Here is a 9,511-nt window from a genome sequence, read left to right on the forward strand (position 1 = left end):
TGCTGATCAAATATAGAAAACGAAGTTTTTTTAAGTAAACAATGCTACCATCCAAATATTAGGTCCCCTAATTCAATTATGAGAATATTGCATTCCATGTCAACCCACCTCTACAATATTAAGACGATTAGATGGTTTTTCACCTAATGCTAACTTCTAATACATAAAGAATAAATAAATTTTCAAAATGATTTTTAAAAGACAATTGATAATATCTTCTTTGATGTATTGATTCATCTTCTCCAATTAAACGCTTCCAAAATTAAAACTTAATTTCTACCAATATGTTAAATCCAGAAAATAAATCTAAATATAATAAACTTGTTTAAGAAAAACTCTTTATTTTAAAATAAAAATATTTTTAAATAGAAAAATAAAAAATACATTAAAATAAGGCTGAAAGTATGCTTCAGTTCTTGACCATAAATTGTCTGCCCTTCTAAATATAGTAGCCAAATAAGAGAAACAAAGTCTTTGTTTTAAAACAAGTTACAATTTTTAATGTGAAAATAAAAAATATATTAAAATAAGGGAGGCTGAAGGTATGTTTTACTTCTTTACCATAAATATGCCAACCTGTACATTTCGTCTTTCCTTCCTTTTCCATTTGCTCTTTAAATTATATCTGCAAATTAAGTACAGAAAAAAACAACAGATTAATAATTGCTTAAAATAAATAGCGAAAAAGAATAGTGATGGGACTCTACTGTAATGGCTGTGAATATTTTTAGGCCTGTGGAATAGCCTAGGGTATGATTTGCATTGTGGAAAATTGTATCTATTGTACGGTAAGACGTATGAAACTCCGCAATGACATCAAGGAAAGATTTAATATAATGATCAATGCCTTAAATACACAACCTACCATTTGTGCTAGAAAAGATTTTGAAGAGATTGAATGTAAGGTTTTCCTCTCTGAGGTTAAATTTGGCAGGGGCTGCTAGTCAGCATGAAATTTTCCATGGAGCAATCTAATTACAAAATGGTTCCAGTTTAAATATTACATTTTGTATAACTTCTAACCCAGCAGTTGCCCAAGCAACCGATGATCAAGATGAAACAAACAATACATATCTTCCTTCTTTGTCATTTTCAGATCAAATTTGGAAACAAGATATTATAACCTAGTTAAAGCTGAATTAATGTTTTACACATTGATCACAAAGTGGAAATGAAAAACCTTTTCCACAAGCTATCATGACGTAAGTACAGCCTTCCAAAAGAGGTCATAATCTCCCTAGTAGAATTTGATCACAAGACATTAAGGACTAAGCAGCTCTCAAAATATATGTTGCAATTTCACGTAGCTGGTAAACCTGCATACTGTCGATCTTGAGATTTCTTATGATGCATATGAGCAAGATCCCTTAATTCTTCAAATGCACGCATGCTTTCTGCATCAAATCCTCCTGCAAACTGCAACAATAAAACCTAGCAAACTAAGTACAAAATAGGTAGGAGATATTTTCATGACGAATCAAATTGTGATATTGCCATCAGGATTCAACTATGTATATGTCTAGTCAAACTTAACAAGATATAGGTGAACTTGCCTGATGAACTCTAAAAGCAAACCGCACGCCCTGCAGAAGCAGGAACTCCTGTGCAGGTTCTTTTTCTGAGCATACCTTTGACTCAAGTTCTACAGCTACTCTTTTCATGTATTTCTTTGCTAATTTTACTGAAGCAAACTTTATCTGCATTCACATACAAAACTGAGATTAGCCAAACAAAACAGCTTCCTAAAATCAATTTGGGTAATCATACTCAAATTACAATAGAGAAAAAAACTCCTAGTAATGAAATGATCGATACCGATCATGATTTGAGGATTATTTGCAGACATATAAATAGCCAAATGCCAAAGCAAGTAATCACATGAAAGAGGTGGGATGACTAAGCCAGGTATACTTCATGGGAGATAAACTAATATTTGTATGAGGTGAAATGAACATAAAGCATAATTTTAATGTCACATGTACATTATCACTATAACATATCACATTTTCAAATTAATATTTGTTGGTAACGGTGAACCAGAGGACTTGGGACTTTCTGATAAGAAAATATTTTTCTTGGATATTAGAGCCTTTTATGCCTCCGAGACAGAAATGTGAAGAAAATTAAAATCAACTTTTTAAGCATCAACTATGCATCTTTCTTTAGGAGGTACCAGAACAGTCCATAGAATTGCTTATAGTTATATATTGTACTGGTATAGAAAATAGTAAAATGAGGCCAAGTCAAATTACAAATGAAAATGCAAGTTGGCTAATATTCAGGTAACATGAGAGAACATTGAAAAGTTTGCACTTCTAACCCTTATACTTTAAAAAAGAAACATCTATATAATGCCCCCAACTTTTGAGTTGTCGCCTTGCGATCTTTCATCTATCACGACAAATAGAATTGCTTGTGAATCACACTGATCAACAAAAGAGCACTGAGGCTATGTCAAACAAAAAAGATGTAAAGAGGGTCCTAGACAGTCACATAAATGAGAAGTTTGAAATGTCAACAAATCTCATCCCCAAGATCAAACCCGCACTTTTAACGAAGATTACAAGAGAACACAGCTACATCTGTAACTAGTTCATGTTTGTGTTTGTTTCTGACTACTAAGCCACCAGAACTTTTTCAAGGTTAAATTTGACTCAGGAATCAGAGACTGAAAACACTCAAATGCACACTTACGTAGTTCTCAACAAATTCTCAGATGATTGAGAATCAAATAGCATAGAGAAGTTCTATTGTAAACTATAATCAACAACCTATCTTAGTTGAATAAATTTCCTTGATGCAAGTAGACATTGGTTGCTGATTCCAGGGGAGAAAACAAAACACAATGCCACTTTTATAAGCAGTGGGACTCTAGAAGTTGTAAACTAACAAGAATTTGTGATTTAGGGATTTCAAGATTATTCTACCATGTTACCTTACTGATGATTCCAGTATCAAGCATCCAATCAAATGGAATCTGAAATTCTTTGTAGCGAGTCATTGCCATATCTCTCATTCTCAGCAGATTATAGACACTACGTTCAGACCTGCCAAATTTTTAAACAAATTAAAATTTGCTTGAAGAATGTGTCGGAAGAATTAAACCAGTCAAACCTCTACAATTGCTATAATAAATTTTATTGTGAAGCAATCAGAAGAATGTTTTCAATTGAATAAACCCTGAAACACAAAACTTGTATGCTTATGTTCCCCCAATACCAATAGAGTTGGGGAATAATAACTTCCAAAATAAAATGACTCCCTCTACAAGCTGAAGCAGATTAAATTAGAGAAGAGAAAGTCAGAGCCTTCAAGTATTCTAGTGTTCTCACTTTTCCAATAAAGCTAGCATCTTTTTCAAAGCTGCAGTGCAAGGCAGACGAACATCGTCTTCATATGATGAAACTTCAAGTTCCAATTTTTTCAAATCCTGATACCCAAAGGCAGCTTCTCGCATAGCATCTGCTTTCCTCTCAGGCCAATCGAAATGCTTCAAGACAGCTCTCTCATCAACCTGAAAAAAAAATGTAGATGTAATGTAAGAGTGTGACTGTGATAAGCTGCAGAGCCAACATTTAGTCGAGCACCAAAAGGAGGATTACTGAGAAGCGAGAACAGTTAAAAACCTATGCAATCAACTGAAAAAATCATGCTGCAGTGAAGCACACTTTTAATTCTGCAAATAGAAATTTGATCTGTGCCTCTATGGCACTTACAACAAGGATATATAACAAAAGGGTAATGACAACAAATTTTGACTTTCCAATCTCTCTTGTCAAACTAGGCAATTCTCACCAGGAAGGATAGCTCCTCATCAAGCCACTTGACAAAAGCCAAAACATCTTCAATGTTAGTGTACACTGCTCCTCTCACTTCTTTTATCAGGGACCGAACAAAATCACCTTGTGTCTCCACATCTGCTTTTATCTATCAAGCAGCAAATTTTCAAACAATGTTGATTTAGAATCACTAATGAAGCTTCAATTAAACAGAGTTCTTAATTAATAACTGAAATTGAATATCAATCCCTTCTTCCATGTACAGGAACATCAAATAAATGTTGCAAAAGAAATACCATTGGGAAATCAATAAGAGGTTTGAAAATATAAAGGTCTTACAGCTAGTAAATGTGATGAACGATTCTCAATTTCCCCAATCATGCTACTGCGAGCATTTGCAACATTTGGAGCATCAACGAGCCCACTTCCAGAAGAGTCTTTCTTCACGTCCCTTTTCATCAATGATTGATAAAATTCAACAACTTGTGGGGCTCTTTGCATCATATTTGCTCCAGCTGCTGAAAATTTCGGGGGAGGAGGAGGTGGTGGTGGGGGTGGGGCTGCACCTTTAATTCCTTGACATGTAGAGGGTGGTGGAAGAGGAGGAGGCGGCGGAGGAGGTAGTGGAGTTATACTAACAGAACCCTTCTGAAGCCCACTAATTGGAGCACTTGTTTCTGAAGGTTTGGGAGGGGGTTTAGCTATTCTCACTGCTCTCTTTTCAATTTCTACAGGTATCACTTGAGTTGCTTCGGGCTGCTGATATGATAATGAAGGCTTCTCTAGCTTCACATTCTCAACTTTCTGAGGAGCTGCCTGTTCAACTTTCTGAACAATCAACTTATGTCTATCCTTGAATGCAGGATACTTTTCCTCCAAGTTTCCAGATACTGTCTTTGAAATAATCTGGAAAGAAGCGGCTATATCATTTGATCGCTCAAAAAATCTAGCCTTCGAGGACAGAGGCTTGTGCAGGTCCTCCGAAGAATCAAACTTCACCAATTGGGAATCTGTGGAATCAAAAGAAGAGATCCTAGTTCCTTCCCTACTTTTGGATTCATTAGATTTACAGGTGTCAGAAATGTCTTTCTTGTTTTGTAGCATCAAATGTTCAATGGACTCTTTTGGTCCACTGATAGAATGTCTTCGCCTTGGACTGGTTATACCAGAATGACCCTTTTCACCACTCTTTTCTGAAAGGTAGTCACCATGTATCAGCTGGCTGTCATCACTACTTGTAGCCCACTTCTTTAATTTTTGAATCAGACCAGATTTCTTTGATGTATTAAAACGCCCTGGAAAGGCTTCCATTGACACATCATCAAGTTCTGTAATTTCTGATGTATTAGAAGAGTAAGATGATAAACTTTCTAAATCATTATCTGTATGGTGTTTTCTATGAGATACTGAGTGATCAGGCATTGCATATTCTATCATTAGCTGTTTAGCAATATCCTGAGATTTTGGACTCAAATCATCCTTCAAGTCTACTGCAGATATCTTTGCAGGAGTTTTACTTGAATTGTGAAGCTCATAACGTAAACATGAATTGACCCACCGCAAATAAACAAGTTCTTCGACCTCACTGAATCGGCTCATTTGTAGGCCTTCAACTTGCTTGCATAGATCTTCATTTGTGTGCCTCAGTTTAGATGCCTCAGCTTCAACCTTTGCAACCATATCACTCTGCAGAAGGTCCTCAGGAAGTTAAACATTTACACAAACTGAATTACATGTCTGTGAAGTATATCAATTCAAGCCAAAAGTCTATACATATCAAATATATATAAGAAAAGGGTAGCCAGTAACAAGTATAACCCCGGTGAAGTGTCATTCAATAACATTTTTGCAAAAGAATTTTAAATTCCAAAAACTATGCAAAGTAACCTCGTATACCAAACAAAACTTGATCTGATAATCATACACAATGAGTATTAATACCCCTGGTGTCAGATTTGCAGAAACGAAAATTGAAAAATTGAAAACTTGAACTTTATCTGATATCGTTGTAAATTAATATCATATCTATTGTTTATCATTTCATCTTCACCATTTATTTTAAATAGCATGTTTGAGAAGACAATGTTTGTGTGTTTCAGTTTTTCATTATATAGGAAGCAGCAAAGGCGTGGTGTTGTTTAGATAAATTTCAGGAATAATAATGCTGTAAAACATTAAGGAACTAAAAAATATGTAAAACATGGAGAAACTATCTAGTAGCATAGTTATAAATGCATCTGGAGGAAACATGTTTATTTTGAAAGCAAGTGAATAATAGCATAGTGTAAATTGGATGGTACCAGAAAAGTTATAAAAATCTCAAGGAATGCATAAGGATACCTCAGTGAGCTGTCCAAGAGATATGATCTGCAATTCTGCTGCAGCAAGCTTACTTGCAAGTTCTCTTTTTTGGTGCTGAACTTCCATGTTTACACGGCGCAGTTCCACAACCTCAACTTCCAATTCATTCAAACAATTTTCCCTATATTGCTGCAGGCTTTCTTGTTTTGCATGCCTAGACTCTGTAAGAAGCTGATTTTGAAGCTCTCTGATCTTGGCTCTTGCTTCCTCAACCTCCTTCATTAGAAAGGGATAATGGGCTAATTCTTCAGTCATCTTCATTTTCTCTGCTTCCAACTGACTTATTCTCTCACCAAAGCTTTTAGCTTCAGTCCTCTGTATGTTCAATTCCCTTTCCAGGTCAGGAATCTTATTCACTGCTTCATTTACCCCTTTATGATCAAGAAGTTCTCTTCGAAGCTTTGTCTCACTTTCCCGAAGTTCTTGTACTAAAGCTCTTAGCTGATCTAACTCAGTTGAACTGCTATCTTTTGTCAAACTGCATTCAGAATCATGTGGATACACCTGAGAAGCTTTTGGAGCCCGTGGAAAATCACCCATCAAAGAGCGCTTCACTCGAGAACAATTATCACTGCTCAATAACTTTGAGCTTTGCCGAGAGGTAGCTAACAATGGTTTGTGATTCACCAATGCAAAGTCCTCAGGTATATCCAGATAGGGAACTGAAGGGCCATTCTGGACACCCATTGCAGTCTCTACTTTCCCAAACACCAATGAAGCATGATCTCCTTTCTTATTAGCTTCAATTGGCTTTAATCTGTTCTTTTTATCTTTTGCAACTCCATTTGTGGTTTGAGACACTAGTACTCCATTGTCCCTGGGCCTGAGAGCAGTGTTACCATTCCTATATCTTTGGTCTGGACATTTGGAAGTGGCTCTCGGCTTAATGTCACTCACAAACTCTTCTTTCATCTTGAAATCAAGTAGATTACCACCTGACGGCTGTAACCAGAGAAAATCACACAGCCCCTACAGAAGATAAATTCTGGTTGGTGATTTCCGTGCATATCAAGCCCAAAACATGCAAGAATACCATTCCTTGTAATCTCATTTCCCCCTGCACAGTCAATTGTACGTGGGAATTTTATGACAGCTTAATAAATCTGCAAATTCACATTTATGGTATGCATAGAATTTTAAATTTTAAACATTGAAATAAATGCAAAAGCCCTCTGTTTTTCTAGAAAGTTACTAAACACTTTTCAATTGAACAGTGCAAGCACATTGCTTTTGTTAACTGGCGAAATGAGATAATTTATGAGATCGACCGTAACAGACGTTGGGAATTAGTCATGATGCGCAAATTAAAGATTATTTAAAATGAAATACTGATTTTGTCTCCTAAGATAATTATAAAAATGAAATGGATTCCATATCAGACAGAGAAAACCTCTGGCAGCGGTGCAAGGTGGAACCATTAGGTTTTCATTATATGCTTCCTGTGATGCCTAGGTTACATAAATCACAGTGTAGGCTTGGACAATTCCTGTGCAGTGACGAAGTGAACTTGGGTATCCTAACAAGTTTATCTTGACATTCTTACCTGGACCTTACTAGCCTAAATTCATACGTCAAAACAACAAACTCGAATCAAAAGTAAACAAAACTAGAAAATGGGTACGAAAAAACACATACTGGTCCCATGCTATTGCTCTTATGACTCCCAAATTATCCCAGTTCCAAGGAGGCCATCTATATACCCAGAAAGGCAAGCACTATTTCAAATAAAAAACATATACTAAACTAAACTAAATTTTGCAATCCCCTTCAAAATCTCTAATACTCAATTCATTTCAATGCCAGAAACATAATGTTTTGGGGGAAAATAAAGTTCAGAAAATATCACCTGATAAATGGGAATTTATGAGTCACCGACATGATTTGCAGCACGTCTCGCTGGGGTCTCTCCGCTATCACAGAATAGGGGCCCGTGACAAAGTGCTCGAACCTCGTGAACTACAATATCTGCCTCTGTTAAATGCAAATGTATGACCCATGGGCTTTGTGATCGTACTTTCTTCAAACTGCACTTTGAATCGATCCATAACCACACCGTTTACTCACACATTCCACACCAATGTTCACCGTCCAATGCATATACACATTGTATATATACACCCCCACATCCTGCAATTTCAGAAATGAAAAGAAACCCACAAGCATTGTTCAGCCACAGCGTCCAGCCAAGGAAAGAAAAAGGCGCTACACAGCAAGGCCTCTGTCAAGAACAGAACTAGAAGAAACTGAGAGAAAAATTCCAGTGACAGAAACTGTGCGGATGTATTCTGTAATCTCAGAGATACAAACAAATTCAAGGATAGACCGGTTTTGTACGTGGAAAGTTAAAAACTAAGGATTTTTATACAGAGAAATTCTTACCATATTTGCATTCATGTGGCCCTTAAACTTGCTGAATACAAGAGCCGTTGCAAAGTGATTTCAAAATGAAAAGTAACTCCGAACTTCACCAGTACTAAAATTAACTTAAGCATAAGTACTCTGGTTAAATTTACAGTGGCATTCTATTTTATTGTGGAGATATTTATATTTGTTGGTATTATATTCAAAATTAGCCATTGGCTGTATGTTGTTTGTTTGCATTCAAACTGTGGGTTAACGGCGGGGTTATCAAAACGGTTGGTTCAGTTCGAATTTGTTTTCAGTCAGAAAATGAAAATGAAATGAGTTTGTCTCGAGTTCCGTGGCACTAAAATAACTTGTTTATTGCAATTTGAAATTTAGAAGGTCGCATGGCTTTTAGGTTAAATGCTTTGTGCTTCGTGGAGCCATGGTACTAGAGGGGCAAGTACCATCCTAGGTGTCTTTTGGTCTCTTTTATTATTGCTTTTATTTGATGGACACAGCACCCATCAACTCTATTTATCCTTCGATATAGGCAAAGCCTATTTGGAGAGTTATAGCCCAACCCTATTATAATTTTCAAGCTGAATTTGAGTTTTCTTTAGAAATAGTTAAAGTTTTAAATGTCAATATTTCTATCAAGAATTGTAATGATATGAGTAATTTGGCTTTTGGTTGAAGAAGTTTTTAACTAAGGCTTGTGGTCATGCATCGGCGGTTAAAAAGACTTTGTAAATGAAAAAATCTTTATGAGAAAAATCATAAGTTTCTTTTGACTAAGCAATTAGGTAGAGGAGGATAGTTTCTATGAAAGTCACTCATATGTTGAACATGACATAAATGTGTCAAAATTTTGAAAATTGACATTTTTTCATCATATGTACCATCATCCTCACCAATTTTACTCAGCTAACTACGACCCAATTTTGAATTTAAATTAATACTTGTTAATATAATTTATTTGGAGATCAAATATTTTGGAGTATATAAGAATCGTGTTTGTTTGCTTC

General features: G+C 35.8%; 1 protein-coding gene across 4 annotated transcripts; it reads right to left on the reverse strand.

Moving 5' to 3' along the window:
- Window positions 1-358: 358 nt before the first annotated feature.
- Window positions 359-8,628, reverse strand: LOC149529290 (protein CHUP1, chloroplastic-like). 4 transcript variants are annotated; one of them, XM_089809786.1, is made up of 9 exons: window positions 8,520-8,628; window positions 7,987-8,267; window positions 6,120-7,197; window positions 4,119-5,465; window positions 3,796-3,927; window positions 3,333-3,514; window positions 2,936-3,047; window positions 1,554-1,697; window positions 895-1,416 (listed from the first exon to the last, which is right to left on the reverse strand). In XM_089809786.1, the coding sequence occupies exons 3-9, from the start codon at window positions 7,050-7,052 to the stop codon at window positions 1,300-1,302; spliced, it is 2,967 nt and encodes a 988-aa protein (XP_089665912.1). In that variant the 5' UTR covers window positions 7,053-7,197; window positions 7,987-8,267; window positions 8,520-8,628; the 3' UTR covers window positions 895-1,299. The 4 variants fall into 4 exon arrangements, 3 of the variants coding, with proteins under 3 accessions (XP_089665913.1, XP_089665912.1, XP_089665911.1); XR_016358688.1 differs by lacking the exons at window positions 7,987-8,267; window positions 8,520-8,628 and adding an exon at window positions 359-625 and having other exon boundaries at window positions 1,181-1,416; window positions 6,120-7,191; XM_089809787.1 differs by lacking the exons at window positions 7,987-8,267; window positions 8,520-8,628 and adding an exon at window positions 359-625 and having other exon boundaries at window positions 1,317-1,416; window positions 6,120-7,191.
- Between the last annotated feature and the right edge of the window lie 883 nt (window positions 8,629-9,511).

Source organism: Cupressus sempervirens, chromosome 11 (genome assembly GCF_028749045.1).
Source record: "Cupressus sempervirens isolate cs-2001-9-10 chromosome 11, ASM2874904v1, whole genome shotgun sequence".
In the NCBI taxonomy this organism is placed as follows: Eukaryota; Viridiplantae; Streptophyta; class Pinopsida; order Cupressales; family Cupressaceae; genus Cupressus; species Cupressus sempervirens.

Bases quoted from the DNA above. Each gene is read 5' to 3' on its own strand.
- LOC149529290 (XM_089809786.1), bottom strand. From the start codon at position 7,052: ATGAAAGAAGAGTTTGTGAGTGACATTAAGCCGAGAGCCACTTCCAAA. The intron at 5,466-6,119 runs GTATCCTTATGC...GACCTTCTGCAG, and splicing joins CTCTTGGACAGCTCACTGAG to AGTGATATGGTTGCAAAGGT. The intron at 3,048-3,332 runs GTGAGAACACTA...AAAATTTGGCAG, and splicing joins ATGCTAGCTTTATTGGAAAA to GTCTGAACGTAGTGTCTATA.